General features: G+C 39.4%; 1 protein-coding gene across 20 annotated transcripts in view; it reads left to right on the top strand.

Annotated features, from left to right (window-relative positions):
- ITCH (itchy E3 ubiquitin protein ligase) overlaps positions 1-24721 on the top strand; it is a 135237-nt gene extending 110516 nt beyond the window's left edge. For 16 of the 20 annotated variants that reach the window (XM_077951499.1, XM_077951501.1, XM_077951507.1 and 13 more), the window contains 8 exons: positions 1626-1785; positions 2584-2717; positions 3049-3189; positions 11701-11821; positions 12263-12367; positions 14755-14851; positions 20479-20551; positions 23728-24721. In XM_077951499.1, coding sequence (XP_077807625.1) covers positions 1626-1785; positions 2584-2717; positions 3049-3189; positions 11701-11821; positions 12263-12367; positions 14755-14851; positions 20479-20551; positions 23728-23827 — 931 coding nt within the window. In that variant the 3' untranslated portion in view covers positions 23828-24721. Of the gene's footprint in view, positions 1-1625; positions 1786-2583; positions 2718-3048; positions 3190-11700; positions 11822-12262; positions 12368-14754; positions 14856-20478; positions 20552-23727 lie in introns of all 20 variants that reach the window. The other 4 variants (XM_077951502.1, XM_077951500.1, XM_077951503.1 and 1 more) reach the window with 1 other exon arrangement.

Below are 24721 nucleotides of genomic sequence, written 5' to 3' on the forward strand. Positions count from 1 at the left end.
CAAATTATTATACCTTTATTATACTGTAGCTACAGAATTTCCAAAAACATTTAATTCAGCACTTTCTGTGTCATGTACAGCTGATTGATTTCACCCACATCACTCATTTAATCTTCAGGGTAACCTTGTGATAGAGAATTTTATAGGATAATGAAGAGGCTTAGAGACTCATCTAAGGCACATCATAAATTGTAGAGCCTGGATGCAAGCTTTGTACCATCTAACCAGTAACCAGTGTTCAGTCTACCACCTCTCATATCTGTTCCACAGAAAACACAAGGCCTTTTAATGATCAGGTCATTTTCCTGACCACAGATTACTGATACAGGTAATAGTTACTCAGTTTCCAACTGAGATTAGTATATTTGTCATGAAAATATAAAAAATTGTACAAAATAGGAGTTGAAAGTCTTAATTCTGCTTTCTTCATATTGGCGCTTGAAATCAAACCCTAGAAGATAGTCTCTAATGAGAATTGCTTTGCTTATTCCATAATAATATATCACCCCAGGTTAAAAATTTGCATAGAGGTGGCATTGTGCAAAGACAAGGACTTTGGGGTCAAGCCCGGGTTTGAATCTTTTTCTACTCCCAATGTTGGGAGTGTGAGGTTGAGCAAATATTTTCATCTGTAAAATAAGAATAGTAATATCTACATTTCTAGGATTATTGTGAAGAGTAGAAATATTGTTTATTAATAACGACCTAGTTCAGAGCCTGTGTCTTTGTGTGCACACTAACTGGTGGCTACATTTTAGTAGTTCTTATTTATATTATGTTTCTGAGTTTAAATAAAATTATTTCAAAATATATGATATAATCATAGATAAATAACAAATATGAGTAGAAATATGTAATTTTGTATAAATTAAAGGCAATCGAAGAGGAGAGCAATCATTTATTCCTAATAAGAAAATCAACTAGCAATATTAAAGTGTGTCACGAGATACACTTATCAGAAGAGGCCATGAACTAACAGGAAAAGAGATCCAGATTACAGGCTTATGCCACATGTATTACCCCAGATCACCCATGTTACATAGTTTTAGTAACCATAATCTTATGTTAATATTGGTTCATATTTTCACAATATTTGACTTAGAGTCTCAGCATTTTTCTAATATGTGAGTGGCTGGAATTATGTGCTTTACTGCCTCTGTGAAATTTTCATATTGATTTAACGTGTAGGGAGTAGTGGCACTTGACGGGGATTATTATGGGACTTAGTAATAGATGGAATATTAGATTGATTTCAGCCACTCACATGGGTGAATGGTGAATTTTAAATTTGCCTATGAATAGTATTTCATTGATTCTAAGACCAGTATTTTCATGTTATAATATCTCTGAAATTAAGATATATCGCAGGTAAAATTGGGAAAATGTTGTCTTAGATTCTTTGAAATGTAATAATGTATATATTACCATCTACCAGAGATGGTGTATACTACCAACTCTGTGAAATAGATGTGAGTTTGAACAGAAGCAATAAAAATCAACATGAGATTAGAAAACTATCACTAGCTGAGGGGTATAGATCCCTGAGAACTTTATAACACTGTTCTTTGATTTGTTGACATGGTAACCTACAAGATTTTTCATAGTAAATTTTCTTTTGATTTCAGAGAATGGTTCTTTCTTTTGTCACATGAAGTGTTGAACCCAATGTATTGCCTGTTTGAATATGCAGGGAAGGATAACTACTGCTTGCAGATAAACCCCGCTTCTTACATCAATCCAGATCACCTGAAATATTTTCGTTTTATTGGCAGATTTATTGCCATGGTAAGTGCAGGTCAAGAATTATGTTTACTTTGCTTACTCAGCAATACTAAATTTTCTCTTAGGTGCCATAACAGATCATACGAGAGAAAGGGAAGTGATTTTGTTTTGTTTTTTATTTTTGAGACAGAGTCTTGCTGTGTCACCCAGGCTGGAGTGCAGTGACACAATCTTGGCTCACTGCAACCTCTGCCTCCTGGGCTCAATCAGTCCTCCTGCCTCAGCCTCCCAAGTAGCTGGGATTACAGGTGTGCACCACCATACCCAGCTAATTTTTGTGTTTTTAGTAGAGATGGGGTTTTGCCATGTTGACCAGGCTGGTCTTGAATTCCTGACCTCAGGTAATCCACCCACCTCAGCCTCCCAAAGTGCTGGGATTACAGGTGTAAGCCACCGTGCCCAGCCAGGGAAGTGTTTTTTTGAGACAAAGTTTCACTTTTGTTGCCCGGGCTGGAGTGCAGTGGCGTGATCTCGGCTCACCACAACCTCCACCTCTCAGGTTCAAGCAATTCTCCTGCCTCAGCATCCTGAGTAGCTGGGATTACAAGGATGTGCCACCACGCCTGGCTAATTTTTGTGTTTTTAGTAGAGATGGGGTTTCTCCATGTTGGTCATTATGGTCTTGAACTTCTGACCTCAGGTGATCCACCCACCTCGGCCTCCCAAACTGCTGGGATTACAGGTGTGAGCCACCATGCCCGACCCAGGGAAGTGTTTTTAAATGAAGAATTCATTTAACATATTCAGATAAAATGATTATTGTACAATTATTTTAAGCAGTCTTGTTTCCTTTTTTCATAGGCTCTGTTCCATGGGAAAATCATAGACACAAGTTTTTCTCTACCATTCTATAAGCGTATCTTGAGCAAACCAGTTGGACTCAAGGATTTAGAATCTATTGATCCAGAATTTTACAATTCTCTCATCTGGGTTAAGTAAGTTTCTTTTTCCATGTAATTTATTAAAATATAGTTTATATGCATTCTGTGTAGTATTGATAACCTATGCAAACTGTAAGCACATAATTGGTTTATTGTATTTAAATGATCTATATATCAAACCTGCCTTTTTATTCAATATGATAAATTTTACAAAAATATACCGAAGATCTTTGGCAATAATATGATGACCTTAGAATAGAATCTTATTTCTTCTTATTTTGATGTTATAACTTAATTATTTAAGAACATGGGCCTTTAGTTAAAGACTTATAAATTATGATTGAATTGGTGGATATAACAGAGAGTGCTAATTTCATTTGTGCAGAGAAAACAATATTGAGGAATGTGGTTTGGAAATGTACTTCTCCGTTGACAAAGAAATTCTAGGTGAAATTAAGAGTCATGATCTGAAACCTAATGGTGGCAATATTCTTGTAACAGAAGAAAATAAAGAGGAATACATCAGGTGAGAGTGCTCCTTTTCACATTTCACTTTTTGTTTGACTACAGCGTATTGATAATTGCTTACTAATACTAATGGAGAGTTATCTCCAAAAATAATATTTGTCTTTGTACTAATCAATATCCTATGTAGGCAGTCATTTTTCATTTCTAAAAAGTTTTTTTTTCAAAAAGTGTTTTTGAAAGAGTTTAAGGATAAAAGTCATGCAGGATTACTCTTTTAAATATCAATTCTGTAACTATGCTGTATAACATGTCATTAAAAAGAATCTCAAATATATATGCAGATATTTTCACAGGGAATATTGTAAGGTGTATTAATCCACTTTCCCGCTGCTGATAAAGACATACCCAAGACTAGCCAATTTACAAAAGAAAGAGGTTTAATGGACTTACAGTTTCACGAGGCTGGGGAGGCCTCACACTCATGGTGGAAGGCAAGGAGGGGCAAGTCACATCTTACATGGATGGCAGCAGGCAAAGAGAGAGCTTGTACAGGGAAACTCTGTTTTTAAAACCTCATCATTGGCCGGGCGCGGTGGCTCAAGCCTGTAATCCCAGCACTTTGGGAGGCCGAGATGGGCGGATCACGAGGTCAGGAGATCGAGACCAGCCTGGCTAATACGGTGAAACCCCGTCTCTACTAAAAAAAATACCACAAAAAACTAGCCGGACGAGGTGGCGGGCGCCTGTAGTCCCAGCTACTCCGGAGGCTGAGGCAGGAGAATGGCGTAGACCCGGGAGGTGGAGCTTGCAGTGAGCTGAGATCCGGCCACTGCACTCCAGCCTGGGCGACAGAGCAAGACTCCGTCTCAAAAAAAAAAAAAAAAAAAAAAACCTCATCATTGGCTGGGCACGGTAGCTCACGCCTGTAATCCCAGCACTTTGGAAGACCAAGGCAGGCAGATCACGAAGTCAGGAGATTGACACCATCCTGGCCAATATGGTGAAACCCCGTCTCTACTAAAAATACAAAAATTAGCTGGGTGTGGTGGCATGTGCCAGTAATCCCAGCTACTAGGGAGGCAGAGGCAGGAGAATGGCTTGAACCCAGGAGGCGGAGTTTGCAGTGAGCCAAGATAGCACCACTGCACTCCAGCCTGGTGACAGAGCGAGACTCCGTCTAAAAAAAAAAAAAGACCATATCATATCTTGTGAGACATATTCACTGTCATGCAAACAGCATGGGAAAGACCCACCCCCATGATTCAGTTATCTCCCACTGATTCTTTCTCACAACACGTGGGAATTATGGGAGCTACGAGATGAGATTTGGGTGAGGACACAGAGCCAAACCATATCATTCTGCCCCTGGCGCCTCCCAGATCTCATGTGTTCACATTTCAAAACTAATCATGCCTTCTCAACAGTCCCCCGAAGTCTTAACTCATTTCAGCATTAACTCAAAAGTCCACAGTCCAAAGTCTCATCTGGGACAAGGAAGTCCCTTCCACCTATGAGCCTGTAAAATTAAAAGCAACTTTGTTACTTCTTACATATACTGGGGGATAACAGGCATTGGGTAAATACAGCCATTCCAAATGGGAGAAATTGGCCAAAACAAAGGAGCTGCATGTAATATCCTATGTACAGGCCTCATGCAGATTTGAAATCCAGCAGGGCAGTCAAATCTTCAAGCTCCAAAATGATCTCTTTTGACTCCATGTCTTACATGCACGTCACCCTGATGTAAGAGGTAGCCTCCCATGGCATTGGCAACATTGCCCTTGTGGCTTTGCAGGGTATAGCCTCCCACCAGCTGCTTTCATGGGCTGGCGTTGAGTGTCTGTGGTTTTTCCAGTCTCATGATGCAAGCTGTTGGTGGATATACCATTCTGGGGTCTGGAGGACGGTTGCCCCCTTCTCACAGCTCCACTTGGCAGTGCCCCAGTAGGGACTCTGTATGGGCCTCCAACTTCACATTTCCCCTTCGCACTGTCCTAGCAGAGGTTCTCTGTGAGTGCTCTGCCCCTGCAGCAGAATTTTGCTTGGCCATCTAGGCGTTTCCATATGCCTTCTGAAATCTAGATGGAGGTTCCCAAACCTCAATTTTTGCCTTCTGTGCACCCCCAGGCTCAACACCATGTGGAAGCTGCCAAGTCTTGGGGCTTCCATCCTCTGAAGCAACAGCCTGGGCTGTACCTTGGTCCCTTTTAGTCACACTGGAGCGGCTTGGAAACGGCACCAAGTCCCCAGAGGGCACACAGCATGGGGACCCTGGGCCCGGCCCACAAAACCATTTTTTCCTCCTAGGCCTACAGGCTTGTGATAGGAGGAGCTGCCATGACGACCTCTGACGTGCCCTGTAGACATTTTCCCCAGTGTTTTGGGGATTAACATTCGGGTCCTCATTACTTACGCAAATTTCTGCAGCCAGCTTGAATTTCTCCTCAGAAAATGAGATTTTCTTTTCTATTGCGTTGTCAGGCTGCAAATTTTCCAAACTTTTATGCCCTGCTTCCCTTACAAAACTGAATGCCTTTAACAGCACCAAGTCTCCTATTGAATGCTTTGCTGCGTAGAACTTTATTCCACCAGATACCCTAAATCATCTCTCTCAAGTACAAAGTTCCACCAGCCTCTAGCACAGGGGCAAAATGCTGCCAGTCTCTTTGCTAAAACATACCGAGAGTCACCTTTGCTCTGTTTCCCAAAAAGTTTCTCATTTTCATCTGAGAACACCTCAGCCTGAACTTTTTTGTCCATATTGCCGTCAGCATTTTGGTCAAAGCTATTCAACAAGTCTGTAGGAAGTTCCAAACTTTCCCACGTTTTCCTGTCTTCTTCTGAGCCATCCAAACTGTTCCACCTCTGCCTGCTACCCTCCTGAGTAGCTGGGACTGTACTAAAGTTGCATCCACGTTTTCAGGTATCTTCAGCAGCACCCTGCTCCTGGTAACAATTTACTGTTATCACGCTGCTGATAAGATGTACCCGAGAGTGGACCATTTACAAAAGAAAGAGTTTTAATGGACTTACAGTTTCACATGGCTGGGGAGGCCTCATAATCGGTGGAAGGCAAGAAGGAGCAAGTCATATCTTACATGAATGGCAGCAGGCAAAGAGAGCTTGTCCTGGGAAACTCTCGTTTTAAAACCATTAGATCTTGTGAGACTTATTCACTATAATGAGAACAACATGGGAAAGACCTGTCCCCATGATTCAGTTATCTCCCACTGGTTCTCTCCCATAACACATGGGAATTATGGGAGCTATAAGATGAGATTTGGGTGGGGACACAGAGCCAAACCATATCATAAGGTTGGGTAAAATTATAATTAAAATGAAGTTTTATAGTATATTCTTTCTAATTATTTCCATTGGTTCATATTTCTAGTCTCAAGAGCTAATAGTTCATTCGTACCTTCTCAATAGCAATTCTTTCCAGTCAGGGTTAAATTTTGCTTATCTACTTCTTAAGTTCCAGGTTCTGCATTTCTTGCCTGGGTTTTCCCTCCATGATTGAAAGTACACTGTTTAACACAGTGAACAGTCATTATTTGTTGGAAAACAATCTATCTTTTTAAAAGTTTATTTTGAAATATCCTTTTAAAATGTAGTCAGTTTGTTTTTGTCAGTTCTCCAGTTTTTTTGTTACGATATGTCTAGATTTTTTTATGACATATATAGCATTCCAGAGAGGTAATGATTCAAGATTCCAAGTAACCAAGGATGTACTATGTTCCTCAATAGTTTTGTTGCTGGTAATATAACATTTTAAGATAATGGGCAGCTAAAAAGATTTTTAGTATCTGCTTCAATAATGGCTTGCTTAAAATTTCAGAGTTTGGGGGGTTTTTAGTATTTTTTAAGAAGTATAATTTCCTTAGAGTAAAATGCACTGATCTTAAGTGTACATGTTGAATTTTGACAAATATATATATCAGCCCAAATGTGAGCATTTTATGGATAGAAGTTGTGCTAGATCACTCATTTAATTACCAATTCTGTAAACACTATTCCATATAGCACCATGTCCATGTAAACATGACCCAAATTGTGGAACTTTTTTTTTCTATTCTGGACCCCATAAGGGGCCAATATACACCTCCCTTCTCCCAGCCCCAGAGGTAGGTAACCATTTCTGTTTAGTTCTATTTCTATAACTGTTTCTGATCTTAACTTTCCTAAAATGGAATCATAGAGTATGTAGTCTTATATCTAGCTTTTAGTGTCTGATTTTTTCTTTTATTTGGTGTTTGTGAGATTCAGCCATATTGTTTATATCAGTATTTTATTCCTTTTTATTGCTGAGAAATATTCCATGCCGTTTATATCTCAAAATTTGTTTATCCATTCTGTTAGTGATAAATGTTTTGGTTGTTTCCCAGTCTGGGGCTATTATGAGTAAAGCTGCTATAAACATTCTTGTGGTGTCTTTTTGTGGACATATTTTTCTTTAGTAAATACCTAGGAGTGAAATCGCTGGGAAGGTGTTTGACTTTATTAGAAACTGCCGAAGTTTCCCAAAGTGTTTTTGCCATTTTACAGTCCTGCTAGCAATATTTGAAAGTTGCCTCACGTTCTTGCCAATTCATCATTGTCAGTAGTATTTCGTGGTTTTAATTTCCATTTTTTCCTTGACTAATAGCGTTGAGTATGTTTTTCTGTGCATATTCATCATTTGTAGCTCTTCTTTTCTGATGTGTATATCCAAATCTTTTATGCATTCTAAAATTGGGTTGTCTTTTTATTTGTGATTGTAGGAGTTCTTAAATATTTCAGATCATTGATTTTAGAAACTTTTCTGTTTCCCTTCTTCCCTTTTTCCCTCCCTCTCCCTCCATCATCTTACCTTTTCCTCCTGAGTAGCTGGAACTGTAGGCATAAGCCACTGTGCCCAGCAAATTTTTTGGTTGTTTTTATTTTTGTAGAGATGTGGTCTTGCTATTTTGCACAGGCTGGTCTCATACTCCTTGCCTCAAGCTGTCCTCCCACATTCTGTTTTCTAATATAAGGACTTAAAGCTGCAGATTTCCAACTAAGTATTTCTTTATCTATCCTCACAATTTATTTATTATTATTATTTTTTGAGATGGAGTCTCACTCTGTTGCCCAGGTTGGAGTGTAGTGGTAGAGTCATGGCTCACTGTAGCCTCAACCTCCTGAGCTCCAGATATCCTCCTACCTCAGCCTCCCAAGTAGCTGGAACCACAGGCATGTGCTGCCATGCCTGGCTAACTTATTTATTTATTGTAGGAGATGGGTCTCAATATGTTGCCCAGGCTGGTCTCAAACTCCTGGATTCAAACGATCCTCCCACCTTTGTCTCCCAAAGTGCTGGAATTATAGGCATGAGCCACCTCATCCAGCCCACAAATTTTTTGTTGTTGTTGTTGTTGTTGTTTTCCCTGCGACGGAGTCTTGCTTTGTCATCCAGGCTGGAGTGCAGAGGTACAATCTTGGCTTACTTTAACTTCCATCTCCTGGGTTCAAGCGATTCTCCTGCCTCAGCCTCCCGAGCAGCTGTGATTACAGGCACCTGCCACCGCACCTGGCTAATTTTTGTATTTTTAATAGAGACAAGGTTTCGCCATGTTGGCCAGGCTGGTCTTGAGCTCTTGACCTCAGGTGATCCGCCTGCCTCAGCCTCCCAGAGTGCCTGGATTATAGGCGTGAGCCGCTGTGCCCAGCCACAAATTTTGGAATGTTGTGTTTTTTCACTACTTTATTTTATTTGTATTTATTTATTTATTATGTTTTATTTTTATTATTTTTTTGAGACAGGGTCTCATTTTGTCACCCAGGCTGGAGTGCAGTGGCGAAATCTTGGCTCACTGCAGTCTCCACTTCTGGAAGTTCAAGCAATCCTCTTGCCTCAACCCTCAAGCAGTTGGGACTGCAGGCATGTGCCACCACACCCACATGGCGAGATGGGGTTTCACCATGTTGCCCAGGGTGGTCTTGAACTCCTGCGCCCAAGGGATCCTGCCTCAGCCTCCCACAGTGCTGGGATTACAGATGTAATCACACTCCCAGCCACTCTCATTGTATTTAGAAGTATTTCTTAAGTCTTATTATTTTTATCCTGATAATCTCTATAATTGGAGTGTTCAGTACATTTATGTTAATTTTATTACTGATTTGGTTGGACTTTTTTCTAACCATTGCTATTTGTTTTGCTATTTGTCTCACCTTGCTATTTGTTTCTTGTTTTTCCCAACTTTGTTCTTTCTTGCTTTCTTTGAATTAATAAAGCAATTTTTACTTTCTTTTTTAGCTCTTCTGTTGGGTTTTTAGCTATACCTCTTTGTTTAATTTTAGTGGTGACTGTAATGATTATGGTAATATGCATCTGTAACATCCCTGTTGACCCAAACACTACTTCTTGTACAATATAAGAAGCTCATAGGCCAAGTGCCGTGGCTCACTCCTGTAATTTCAGAACTTTGGGAGGCTAAGGCTGGTGGATTGCCTGAGGTCAGGAGTTCAAGACCAGCCTGGCCAACATGGTGGAACCCCGTCTCCACTAAAAAGAAAAAAAATACAAAAAACTAGCCGGGCGAGGTGGCGGGCACCTGTAGTCCCAGCTACTCGGGAGGCTGAGGCAGGAGAATGACGTAAACCCGGGAGGCGGAGCTAGCAGTGAGCTGAGATCCAGCCACGGCACTCCAGCCTGGGCGACAGAGCAAGACTCTGTCTCAAAAAAAAAAAAAAAAAAAAAAATATATATATATATATATATATATGTGTGTGTGTGTATATATATATATATGTGTGTGTGTGTATATATATATATATGTGTGTATATATATATACAAAAATTAGCCTGGCGTGGTAGTAGGCACCTGTAATCCCAGCTACTTGGGAGGCTGAGGCAGGATAATCACTTGAACCCAGGAGGCGGAGGTTGCAGTAAGCTGAGATTGTGCCATTGCACTCCAGCCTAGGGGACAGGAGTGAGACTTCCTCTCAAGAAAAAGAAAAGAAGCTCATAATAATATAATTCCATTTACCTCACTCCAGCTGTTGGTGCTGTTGTTGTCATATATTATTTCTACATGTTACAAATATAATACTTTGTTACTGTTACTCTTGCTTTAATTTTTAACCATTTTCAAAAATATTCTTATATTTACTCACATTACTATTTCTGGTTCTCCTTATTTCTTTCCTCAGATTCTTTTTTTTTTTTTTTTTTTTTTTAAATATAAGATCATTTCCCTTTGGCTTTAAAAAAAAAAAAAACCTTTATTTACCATTTCACTTCATGTGCATCTCCTGGCATTACATTTTTCCAGCTTTTATATGAAAACATCTTTATTTCACTTTCATTTTTTGAAGGATATTGTCACTAGATTTAGAATTCTAGGTTTATAAATAATGATGCGGTCATGTTTTTATGCTTTATGTTTTAAAAAATAATCCTCATGTTGTAGAGACATATACTGAAGTATCTGTTCAAAATGAAATTGTTTGGGCCGGACATGGTGGTTCACGCCTGTAATCCCAGCACTTTGGGAGAAGGCAGGCGGATCACTTGAGGTCAGGAGTTCAAGACCAGCCTGGCCAACATGATGAAACCCCCATCTCTACTAAAAATACAAAAATTTCCCAGCACTTTGGGAGGCCGAGGCGGGCGGATCACAAGGTCAGGAGATCGAGACCACAGTGAAACCCCGTCTCTACTAAAAATACAAAAAATTAGCCGGGCGCGGTGGCGGGCGCCTGTAGTCCCAGCTACTCAGGAGGCTGAGGCAGGAGAATGGCGGGAACCCGGGAGGCGGAGCTTGCAGTGAGCCGAGATCGCGCCACTGCACTCCAGCCTGGGCAACAGCGAGAGACTCCGTCTCAAAAAAAAAAAAAAAAAATACAAAAATTAGTTGGGCGTGGTGGTGCACGCCTTTGTAATGCCAGCTACTCGGGAGGCTGATACCTGGAACCGATTGAACCTGGAAGGTGGAGGCTGCAGTGAGCCCAGATTGTATCGTTGCACTCCGGCCTGGGCGACAGAATGCGACCCTGTCTCAAAAAAACAAAAACAAAATAAAAGAAAATAAATTATATGGCTTGGCCATGGTGGCACATGCTTGTAATCCTAGCAGTTTGGGTGGCCGAGGCAGGAAGATCACATGAGGCCAGGTGTTTAAAACCAACCTTGGCAACACAGAGAGACCCTGTACACACGAAACCAAAAGTTAGCCAGGCGTGGTGTTGCACACCTATATTCCCAGCTACTCAGGAGGCCGAGGTAAGAGGATTGCTTGAGCCCAGGAGGTCAAGACTGCAGTGAGCCAAGATTGTGCCACTGTGCTTCATCTCAGGTGACAGAGTGAGACCTCATCTCAAATAAATAAAAGAAATGAAATTATGTGATATCTAGGGTATGAATAGGGACATAAATGAAATAGATGGGCATTGTGATGAATCTTGGACATGTGTACAGGGGGTTCATTATATTCTACTTTTGAATATATTTTAAGTTTTTTGTAATTTTTTAAAATTTATTTTTATACTCAGAATTTAAAGATAAGATCTAAACTTCCTGATAGGTTTTTTTATATTTGTTTGCCAGAATGGTAGCTGAATGGAGGTTGTCTCGAGGTGTTGAAGAACAGACACAAGCTTTCTTTGAGGGCTTTAATGAAATTCTTCCCCAGCAATATGTGCAATACTTTGATGCAAAGGAATTAGAGGTAATGAGTTTTCCTTCATTCCCCTGTACCATGCTGGTAAATAATGCCTTCGGTTGTCTGCTTTTAACTCACTTTCCCATCTTTCCTGTTACTGTAATACTTTTTATACTGGCACAAAATGTTTTGAAACATCCCCAGTGGTTAAAGAAAATAATAATTTATCCAAAGATAAAACAATAGTATTACCCCCGCAAAAGTACAAATATTAGAGCTTCTCTACAATTGAGTGACTTACTTCCCTGAATATGTATATATATGACACCGTGCTTGGGACCTTGCCTTCATGAGCAATGTAGATATAATTCTTGATGTATAGTTGATAAGTCAAAGCCTACTGATTGTTTTTCTAAAACTTTGCTTAATCTTCGTCTTTCCTTGTTTATGTCCAGCTGTTTTTGTACAGTGACCTAAGGAAACAATTTGTCTTTTTCATCCCTAAAGGTCCTTTTATGTGGAATGCAAGAGATTGATTTGAATGACTGGCAAAGACATGCCATCTACCGTCATTATACGAGGACCAGCAAACAAATCATGTGGTTTTGGCAGGTTTGTTTTTAAATTTATTTCTATTAGTTGACACAGCATAATTTTTTAGAATTTGCTTACCACATATGGAAATGAGTCACAGCTCAAAATGTACCAGTGTATATAGACCCCTTAGTCCATCATATGCATTATAATAAATGAATACAGATTATAACAGCATCCTTTTAAGACTATTGCCAAGTAAGCCACACATACCTTGCATCTTTGTCCAGAGTAGAGTGTAAGACAATTCCAGATGATAAAATTTACCTACATTTTATTTAAATGGTTTTGGGGTTTTATAGGACTGCCTGTAATATGTTTTTGTTTTTTGTTTTTTTTTTATATCATTTATACTTCATTAATTATATAATGTTCAGAAGGCAAAATTTAAGAGCCATGATTTAGGATCATAATGGTACCTCTCTAAAAATGTCTGCCGTAAGCATAGTAAATGATGTTCAACATCATTAATCATTAGAGAAATGCAAATCAAAACCACAATGAGGCTGGGTGCTGTGGCTCACACCTGTAATCCCAGCACTTTGGGAGGCCGAGGCGGGTGGATCACGAGGTCAGGAGATCAAGACCATCCTGGCTAACATGACGAAATTAGCCAGGCGTGGTGGCGCATGCCTGTAATCTCAGCTACTTGAGAGGCCGAGGCAGGAGAATCACTTGAACCCAGGAGGCAGAGGTTGCAGTGAGCCAAGATCACACTACTGCTCTCCAGCCTAGGCGACAGAGCGAGACTCCATCTCAAAAACAAAAATGAAAACAACACAATGAGATATCACATCATACTTAGTATTATTTTTAAAGTGGAGAAAACAACCATTGCCAAGGGTGCATTGCTGGTGATAGTGTGAAATACCACACCACTGTGGAAATAGTTTGGTGGTTCCTCAAAAAGTTAAACATAGAATTAACATAAGATCCAGGAATTCCAACCCTTGGTATACAGCCCAAAAAATTGAAAGCAGAGACTCAAACAGATACTTGTATACCAGTATTCATCATCCATTTACCCACACAAAATGTGGTATATACATATACAGATGCTCCTGGACTTGTAAAGGAGTTTTATCCTGTACATCCATCATAAGTCAAAAATATCTTGAGTTGAATATTATTCAGTGCTAAAAAATAATGAGATTTTTGGTATGTGCTACAGATAAGCGAAGTAAGCCAGACACAAATGGACAAATATTGTATAATTCCACTTACATGAGGTTACTAGAATGGGCAAATTCATAGAGGCAGAAAGTAGAATATGGGTTACCAGAAGCTGCAGGGAGCAAAAATGGGAAGTTGTGTTTAATGTATACATAGTTTTTACTTGGGATGATGAAAAAGTTGGAAATAGTGTTGATGGTTGCACAACAGCGTGAATGTACTTAATGTTATTAAATTATACTCAAAATGGTTAAAATCAAGAATTTATGTCATGTATATTTTACAACAATTTAAAAAATTAAATTTAAAAATCTGCTATACATGTAAAGAAATTCATATGAGAAACTTAAAGATAAACTGAGCTTCTATAACAAGTAAGGTTACAATTGTAGGATAATTGATAATAGTACAATAGGATAAAAATTATTCCTTACAAAAAAGTTTTTGGTTGAGGCAAAACAGTTATACTACAGGCTAGAAACATTATCTAGAAACCTTTTGTTTTGAGTCAGAATTGTATGAAATAAAAACCACATGATTCTAGCTATGTGTAGCTGTACCAAAACCTAAAGAACATTGAGAAGAGGAGGTTATTGGGATATATCCTGCTTCAGAATTCTGTGAATTTCATTAAAGTTGTTTATTAAACCAAAAAGTCTATACTGACTCAAGGTCTCTATCCTGTGTAGCCACATGAATATCCTATAGGACAGGCAGATCTGGGGCTGGGGGGTGGTGGTGGGATGGGGAGTCACAGGAAGGGCTGCCCTAGAAGAGCTAATCTTAAAACTTCATGAGTAAGGAGCTCTTGGTCTCAGTCCATCTTACTTTTTATATATCCCTTTAAGTATATTGTCCTAAGAGTTATATAAGGAAAGGTTGCTGGGGCTTTGATAAACATGGAAATGGCCCTCCATCCATAGTGTTGGGTTAAGTAATTATCTAATGCAGTGGACACCAGGGGTTCCTTTAAGATTTGAAATGAGCTAGATACAGTGGCTTGCTCCTATAGTCCCAACTACTCTGGAGACTGAGGCGGGAGGATTGCCTGCTGCCCAGGAGTTAGAGGCTGCAATGAGCTATGATTGTACCACTGCACCCCAGCCTGGGCCACAGAACAAGACCTCACCTCTAAAAAGAGTAAAAGATCTGAAATCATTATTTTTCTTTCTTATTTAGTGTGCCGAATGTAACATATGACATATATATCTCTTTAAATATACTTTTAACAGTTTGTTAAAGAAATTGATAATGAGAAGAGAATGAGACTTCTACAGTTTGTTACTGGAACCTGCCGATTGCCACTAGGAGGATTTGCTGATCTCATGGGTATGTATACAGGATCACTTTTCCTATACAGAAAACTGTTTATCATGCTGCTTTACGTGAATGTGTATACAGCGTATCAGAAGCAACAAAGACAAGGATAACCATTTTCTTAACTATTCCCAGTTAGCGTGGATTTGTATAACCTTTAAAATAAGTTTTAGTCCTTACCTCTGTAGAAATTTTTAACCCTCAAGCTAGAACCCACAACTAACTCATTAGGACAGCAGTCTTCTGTATGTAAATCTGTTCATTTAGTGATTTGCCAAACATGTGTCTCTTATGAGTCAATCATTATTGGTTGTATTATTTAACAATGTGAGAAGATCATTGTATAATACAATAGTGGATTGTAGTTTCTGTATTGTGTTTAAAACCACTCTTCCCTGGGAGACAGGGAGTTCTTTGAGATATGGATTCATATCTTCTTCATCTTTTTATTTTTTGCCCCTGGCAAAGTGCCTGTTACACAGCAATCTGCTGCTTAAAATGAATATTGAGTGACTGTGGCAATATTTACTTTGTTACCAAACAATAAATTATTAAAGTAAATTCAAGTATTTCCTTAATACCAACATTATCCCAAGTACCATAGGAAGATACACAGAGAAGTTATGATCCCTAAGCCTGCTTCAGGTGAAGCGGAGTTAAAATTAGGAGAACTAAGCAGGTAATTTTGAATACAGAGCATGGAACCAGTTTAGAAAAGACTTTAAACCAGATCAAAAGAATTTGGTTATTACTGTGAGGGTATTGGAAGCTGTGGAACTTTTTGAAGAGAGGAAAACTTGCTCAAGCTGCGTTTAGGAAGATTTGATAGGAAGATACAGGGTGGATTAAAAGATGGTGAGGGCCTAGAGATAAGAAGAAATCGTTGCAGCAATGATGAGAACCTGATCTCAGGAGACGGAAATAGAAAAGAGAGGGTAGATGCTAGAGAAAGTTCCAAAGGTAGAAACAGGTAGAGAGCTTAATAGAAAATGAAGTGTAAGAGAGGGGTATCAGCAATAATTGTCATGTTATAGAACATGGAACAATGGAGAAGTCAGGAAGTATAAAGAGTATGCATGGTTGTAGATGTTGGGGGAGGATGCTGAGCAGCTTAGAACCTGCTGAATTTAAGGTAACTGCCAGAAAACCAAGTAGAAAACCCCAGGGGAGCAGCTGTAGAGGTAACAATATATGAGTTAGAGTTAAGAGAAAACAGAAGTTGAATCATCAGAGCAGTGACATTTGATGCTGTGAGAATGTGTGGTCTCGGGCAGAAATAGAATACAGAGAGGAGTAGAAGGCTAATGCCTAGAACCATCTGCATGTAGGAATAAGACAGAAGGAAATAGCCTAGGCCAGGCACAGCCTTACGCCTGTAATCCCAGCACTTTTGGAGGCCGAGGTGGGTGGATCGCTTGAGCTCAGGAGTTTGAGAACAGCTGGGGCGACGTGGTGAAACCCCGTCTCTACTAAAAATACAAAAATTAGCTGGGTGTGGTGACGCACACTTGTAGCCCCAGCTACTCAGGAGGCTGCGGCAGGAGAATCGCTTGAACCCAGGAGGAGGCAGAGGTTGCAGTGAACTGAGATCACACCACTGCACTCCAGCCTGGCGACAGAGTGAGACTTCATCTTAAAGGAAAAGAAAAGATGGAATTAGCCTGGAAACCAATTTAAAGGAGAGACCAGAGAATGAGAAGAAGAAAGAAATAGCATACTGTCTGAGAAGCAAGTAGAAGTGATGCAGAGCACTTCTTCAGTGCTGCAGAGAGGTCTCAGAAGGGTGACTTCTAGGAAAGTTTTTGTTAGAAGACAGAAACAGTGAGATTGTAGTTTGGAGAATTTTAGAGGCTATCTAGTTTATTTTGTTTGTTTTAGTTTCAAATCTTTATTCTTTTTTACTTCTTAAATTGTTCTTAATTGACAAAATTGTACATATTTAGGGGTACAGTTTTTATTTTGATACATGTATACAATATGTAATGATCAAGTCGGGGTAATTAGCATATCCATCACCTCAAACATTTATCAATTCTTTCTGTTGCGAACATTCAAAACTCACTTTTCTAACTCTTTATAAACATACAGGCCAGGCACAGTGGTTCACACCTGTAATCCCAGCACTTCGGGAGGAAGTGAGACAGGAGGAACACACAAGCCCAGGGGTTTGAGACAAGACTGGGCAATATAGGGAGACCCTGTCTCTACAGAAAATTTAGAAATTAGCTGAGCATGGTGGTACATGCCTATAGTCCCTTCTATTCAGGAGGTTGAGGTGGGAAGATCACTTGAGCTTTGGAGGTGAAGGTTGCAGTGAGCCAAGGTCATGCCACTGTACTCCAGTCTCAGTGACAGAGTGAGACCCTATCTTAAAAATACATACCCTGGACGTGGTGGCTCACGCATGTAATCCCAGCACTTTGGGAGGCCAAGGCAGGCGGATCACCTGAGGTCAGGAGTTCAAGACCAGCCTGGCCATCGTGGTAAAACCCCTTCTCTACGAAAAATGCAAAAAAAAAAAAAAAAAAATATATATATATATATATATATATATATATATTTATATATTTATTTATTTATTTATATATTTATATATATACACACACATATATATACATACACACACGCAATAAATTGTTGTTGATTATAGTCATTGTATAGTGCTGTAGAACACCAGAACTTATTCTTCCTGCCGATCTGTACTTGTGTATCTATTAACCAACCTTTGACTCTCCCCTCCTTCCTGCCACCCTTCCGTAGTAATCACCGTTCTACTTTGTACTTCTATGAGATTGGCTTTTTTAGCTTTCACATGAGTGAGAGCATATACTCTTTATCTTTTTGTGCTTGGCTTATGTCACTTACAATGTCCTCCATGTTCATCTTTGTTGTCATAAATGACAGAATTTTGCTCTTTTAAATGGCTGAATAGTATTCCAGTTTGTTTATATACCACATTACATTTTCTTTATCCATTTACCTGATGATGGACACGTAAGTTGATTCCCTATCTTGGCTTGTGAATGGTGCTGCAGTAGACATGGGAGTGCAGATGTCTCTTTGACATACTGATTTCCTTTTCTTTAGATAATACCCCATAGTGGGATTGCTGGATCATATGGTTGTTGGGAGTCTGAGATGGGTAGACCTCTTAAGGCCAGGAGTTTGAGACCAGCCTGGCCAACATAGTGAAACCCTGTCTCTACTAAAAATACCCAAAAAAAAAGAATTTTTTTTTTTTTTTTTTTTTTTTTTTTGCTGAGAGTGGTGGTACGCGCCTGCAATCCCAGCTACCTGGGAAGCAGAGGTTGCACTGTAGCCTGGGTGATGGAGCAGTACTCTGTCTCAAAAAGTTAATAATAATAATAAGAAGAAGAATTTACATCCCCTCCAACAATATATAAGAGTTCCTCTTTTTCCACATCCTTGCCAGCATTTGTTATTTTTTAATCTATAACAGTCATTCTAACTGACGAGTGATGACCCTTCATTGTGGTTTTGATTTGCATCTCTCTGGTGATTAGTTACATTTAACATTGTTATTTTGAGAGATCTATTTAGCTCGTATCCCATGTTTTAATGCATTGTTTTTCTTCTTTTTTGCTGTTGAGTTCTTGTATATTCTGGATATTCTTTGTTGGATGAATAGTTTGCGGATACTTTCTCCCATTCTGCAGATTGTCTCTACGCTCTGTTGATTGTTTCCTTTGCTATGCCAAAGCTTTTTAGTTTCATATAACCCCATTTGTCTATTTTTTGTTTTGTTGCCTGTGCTTTTCAGGTCTTTATGAAATCTTTGCTCAGGCTGGGCACGGTGACTCATGCCTGTAATCCCAGCACTTTGGGAGGCCAAGACGGGTGGATCACCTGAGGTCGGGAGTTCAAGACCAGCCTGACCACGGAGAAACCCTGTCTCTACTAAAAATACAAAACTTAGCTGGGCATGGTGGCACATGCCTGTAATCCCAGCTACTCGGGAGGCTGAGGCAGGAGAATCGCTTGAACCTGGGAGGCGGAGGTTGTGGTGAGCTGAGATTGCCCCACTGCACTCTGCTATAAAATACTGAGTAGAGGCCGGGCGTGATGGCTCACGCCTGTAATCTCAACACTTTGGGAGGCCAAGGTGGGTGGATCACTTGAGGTCAGGAGTTCAAGACCAGCCTGACCAGCATGGCAAAACCCCATCTATACTAAAAATAAAAAAATTAGCTGGGTGTGGTAGTGTACATCTGTAATCCCAGCTACTCTAAGGCATGAGAATTGCTTGAACCCAGGAGGCGGAGGTTGCATTGAGCCAATTGTGCCACTGCCATCCAGCCTGGGTGACAGAGTGAGACTCGGTCTCAAAATATATATATAGAGAGTAGAGAGAACATGCAGAGTGAGTTAATTTTATGTGTTGAACACCACAGAATAATTTTAACTTTTAACCGTCTTTTTTATAATGTTTCCTGTATTACTGGATTTTTTACGTAACTACTTGTGAAAATAATTCAGTGTTATTAAATACAAAAGCACTAACAATTTATATTAGGTATATTTAGTATACTCGGTTTAGTCAGGTGGGACATGAGAAAATTCTTTGTGTCTGACAGTGTCACATATTGCAGAACAGTTAGTGTTCCTGCCCCCTTCTAATTAAAATATCTAGTAGCACTACTAATCATTGAGACCAACAATAAATGCTTCCTAGGGAAAAGTAATGATCTTTTAGAAAACCAGTGTTTTTATGATCACTATTCACAGCTATCTCCAGCAGCAGGTAAATGAGGGGCAAGAATTTTATGTTTATACTTGTATCTGTTTTTGTAAGGGTATGCCCTACAGGACCTGTAAGTTCTAGCATTAATAATATGGAATTCACTAGGATGTTTACATTTCACAAAGTTTTGTCAATTCTGTATTTAAATCAAGTTTTATTATAGTTTCCTTATTGTGTTTCAAACTACTAAAAGTAAGCTTTTTCAGTGTTCTTGTGTAAGCTTTTATTAATCATAACAATGTGTTATTCTGGCTAAAGAATGCTAGATGAAACTGCATTTTTCTCCTCTGGGGCTTATATTAACAAACTAGTTGTCAAACTTTTACACTTACCAGACTCACCCAGAGCTTGTTAAAGCACATATTGCTGAGCCTCACCCCGAGTTTCTTTTTGTTTATTGGTTGGTTTTGAGTTTTTTGAGGGTTTTTTTTTTTGAGATAGGGTCTCATTCTGTCACCCAGGTGAGAGTGTAGTGGCGCAATCGACTCAACCGCATCCTTGCTGCGCAGATTCAAGCAATTCTCCTGCCTCAGTCTCCTGAGTAGCTGGGATTACAGGCATATGCCACCACATTTGGCTAGTTTTTGTATTTTTAGTAGAGATCAGGATTCACCACATTGGCCAGACTGATCTTGAACTCCTGACCTCAAGTGATCTACCCGCCTTGGCCTCTCAAAGTACTGGGATTACAGGCATGAGCCACTACACCCAACTCAGAGTTTCTGAATTAGTAAGCTGATGTGTGGGGCCTGTGGATTTATGGTTCTAACAAGTTCCCTCATGATGCTGATGCTTATTGGATTGGGGAACATTGGATTGGGGAACACAGTTTGAGATCCACTATACTAACAAAGTTTATGATTTCATTATGTTTTAGGGAGCAATGGACCACAGAAATTCTGCATTGAAAAAGTTGGGAAAGAAAATTGGCTACCCAGAAGTCATACCTGGTAAGTACAATCAAAAAGGATAGAGAAAACAGCTTTTGTCCAGTTATCTGTAGCTATTTAAAGCCAGCTAGAAATTAAAAATGATACTTAGTAGATTTAGAGAGTAGCACCGCCATCATAGCAATCCAGTTTAAGAGCATTTTGTTCACCCCAATGTGATTCCTTACAACTATTTGCAATCAATTCCTTTTTTTACATCTGAATTTTTTTTTTAATGTGGGATTTAGAGTTATTTTCATTTTTCTCTGAAGGCAGCAAAAGAAGTCAAAGTTAGGAGACCTGTGTCTAACATCATGACCACAAATATTCTCATTTGAAATCTAATTACATTTCTAAAAATATAGAAAACTAAATCTAATCCTAATCTCAGAGCAAATATATTAATGTTTTGGAATTCAACCTAATGTCAACAATATTTGAACCTTGCTTTGTGGGATATATTTTAGTGGTCACATATGGTCCTTACTGGATATCTGACCTCTTTACTGTTTTATTGTCTATTCCTTTTTGTTTTTATACATATGTTTTATATATACATGTAGTGTTCAAATAACAATTTTATTGATATATAATTTACATATTATAAAACTCACCTTCTTAAATTATGCAGTTCAGTTCAGTGGTTTGTTTTGTTGTTGTTGTTGTTGTCTGAGACGGGGTCTCACTTTGTAGACCAGGCTGGAGTTCAGTGGATTGATCTCGGCTTACTGCAACCTCAGCCTCCCAAGCAGCTGGGCCACCCGCCACCACGTCCATCTAATTTTTGTATTTTTAGTAGAGACAGGGTTTTACCATGTTGGTCAGGCCAATCTCAAACTCCTGACCTCAGGTGATCCACCCACCTCAGCCTCCCAAAGTGTTGGGATTACAGGCTCCAAAACATTTTTTTTCACGCTCCCAAAAATCCATGTACCCATTAGCAGTCACTCCCCTTTTATCCCCTATGTAGCCCTTGGTAACCTCTAATCTACTTTCTGTCTCTATGAATTTTCCTATTCTGGGCATTTTATATAAAATGAATCATACAATAAATATATAACTTTCCTTTTTTTTTTTTTTTTTGGAGACAGAGTCTCTCTCTGCCACTCAGGCTGGAGTGCAGTGGCGTGATCTCAGCTCACTGCAACCTCTGCCTCCCAGGTGCAAGCAATTCTCCTGCCTCAGCCTCCCAAGTAGCTGGGACTATAGGCATGCACCACCACGCATAGCTTAATTTTTGTATTTTTAGTAGAGACAGGGTTTCACCACGTTTGCCAGGCTGGTCTTGAACTCCTGACCTTGTCATCCACCCGCCTTGACCTCCCAGAGTGCTGGGATTACAGGCATAAAAGCCACTGCCCCCAGCCAAATATACAACCTTTTGTGTGTAGCTTCTTTTACTTAGCATGTTTTCAAGGTTCATCTGTGGTCTAGCATATACAGTATTTCATTCCTTTTTAAAATTGTTGTGTTTAATATACATAACATAGAATTCACCATTTTTAAGTGTGTACAGTTCAGTGGCATTAAGCACATTCATATCATTATGCAGTCATCACCATCACCTATCTACAAAAATTGTTTCTTTTGTTGAGCCATGTCTCACTCTGTCACCCAGGCTGGAGTGCAGTAGCTTAATCTCCACTCATGCAACCTCCACCTCCCAGGGTCAAATTATCCTCCCACCTTAGCCTCCCAAGTAGCTGGGATGACAGGCATGTGCTACCACACCTAGCCAACTTTTAAACTTTTTGTAGAGACAGAGTCTCACTTTGTTGCTCAGGCTGGTCTCAACCTCCTGAGCTCAAGCAATACTCCTGCCTTGGCCTCCCAAAGTGCTGGGATTACAGGCCATCGGACTAGACCTAAAACTTTTTTCAAATCTTGTAAAATTGAAATGGTACCTATCAAAGCAGGGGTCCCCAACTCCTGGTCCCCAGCCTGTTAGGAACTGGCTGCACAGCAGGAGGTAAGCGAAGGGTGAGTGAGCATTAAGCGCTGAGCTCCACCACTTGTCAGATCAGCAGAGGCATTAGATTCTTATAGGAGGAATAACTCTATTGTGAACTGTGCATGTAAGGGATCTAGACTGCGCATTCCTTATGAGAATCAATGACTTGAGGTGGAACAGTTTCATCCTGAAACCACCCTCCTCCCCACTCCCATCCATGGAAAAATTGTCTTCCGCAAAACCATTCCCTGGTGCCAAAAAGGTTGGAGACCACTGCTTTAAACAATGACTCCCCATGACTCCCTTTCCCCAGGTCCTGGCAAACATCATTCTACTACTGTTTCTATGATTTTTGACTGTCTTTAGTACTTTATAAGTGTAGAATCATATCTTATTTGTCCTTTCATGACTGGCTTATTTCACTTAGAATAGTATCTGTAATTTTCATCCATGTTGTAGCATGTGTCAGCATTTCCTCCTTTTTAATGCTGAATAATATTTGATAGTCTGAATATACTACATTTTGTTTATACATTCATCTGTCCATGGACATTTAGATTATTTCCACCTTTTGGCTGTTTATGCTGCTATAAACATATGTATACTGTGGTAGAATATAGATATATCTGTCCATGGCCCTGCTTTCGATTGTTTTGGGTATATACCCAGAGGTGGAATTCCTTGATCATGTAATAATTCTATTTTTAATTTTGGGGGGGAATCTCACCATACTGTTCTCCATAGTGACTACACTGCATTATAGTCTTACCAGTAGTGTAGAGGGGCTCAAATTTCTCCACATCCTCATATCCTTTTCAACTCTTGTTTTCTTCTGTTTTTTGTTGTTGTTGTTGTTGTTTATTTTTTTGTTTGTTTTAAATAATAGCCATCCCAATAGGTGTGAAGTGGTATCTCATTGTGGTTTTTATTTGCATTTACCTAAGGATGTTGAGCATTTTTTTCATGTGCTTATTGGTCATTTGTATGTCTTTGGAGAAATCTCTATCCTTTGCCCATTTTAAAATATTGTTGAGTTTTAAGTTTTTTATATATTTCGGATACCAGTCCTTTATCAGATATATAATTTACAAATATTTTTTCCCATTTTTGGGTTATTTCACTTTCTTAATGGTATCCTTTGAAGCACGGTAGTATAATTTTGTGCTTCTATAGTAGTGTTATACTACACTACTCATTTGATTCTTTGCATATTTCCTTTTCTAAAACTAACAATTCTTGCTTTTAGTTTTAATCGCCTGGACCTTCCACCATACAAGAGCTATGAGCAACTGAAGGAAAAGCTGTTGTTTGCCATAGAAGAAACAGAAGGATTTGGACAAGAGTAACTTCTGAGAACTTGCACCGTGAATGGGCAAGAACTTATTTGCAATGTTTGTCCTTCTCTGCCTGTTGCACATCTTGTAAAATTGGACTATCGCTCTTTAGAGAGTTATCTGAGTGTAAGTAAATTAATGTTCTCATTTAGATTTATCTCCCAGTGATTTCTACTCAACATTTCCAGAAATCAGGTCTGCAAATGACTAGTCAAAACCTTGCTTAATATGAGATTTTAACACAACAACGAAATCTGCCTTGTCTTATTCCACTAGTTTGTTCCTTTAACAACAATTCTGTATATGTGTCAAAAGTCTCACTTGGGAGTAGTTTTTTTTCTCTTAGAGATTCTGCAGATATACAGGGAAGTCCTTTGGTAACTGCAATATACAAGATCTGCCTATTTAACCTCTTGGTAAGAGGCATTTGTTAAAAGTGGAAGCTTAGCCCAGCTTCTGGGGATGTGAGCAAAATTCTGGCTTGTGTTCTCCCTCTCATTTTAGTCTGACTTGACTATTGTTTTTCCTTTCTGGAGCATGAATCCATACATCATTCCTGGAAGTGATGCAAGACTCTTGCATCTCTACAAAGTAGTTTTGTCAATTTGAATTCAGGGAAAAGTTCTTCACAGCCTACAAATGACTTCATTTGGAAGTTTGATTGTTTCAGTTACCTGGCAAATATTACACTTTACAATGTTAACACTGTGATTCCTTCATTGTTTTAAGAAGTTAACCTAGGGCCGGGCATGGTGGCTCATACCTGTAATCCTAGCACTTTGGGAGGCCGAGGCAGGAGGATCCCTTTAGCCCAGGAGTTCAAGACCCGCCTGGGCAATATAGGGAGACCCTGTCTCTTTTGGGGAAGGGTAGGGGGAGAAATAAATAAATAAAAGGAAAAAAAAA

The sequence above is a fragment of the Macaca mulatta genome, chromosome 10 (assembly GCF_049350105.2).
Source record: "Macaca mulatta isolate MMU2019108-1 chromosome 10, T2T-MMU8v2.0, whole genome shotgun sequence".
Lineage (NCBI taxonomy): Eukaryota > Metazoa > Chordata > Mammalia > Primates > Cercopithecidae > Macaca > Macaca mulatta.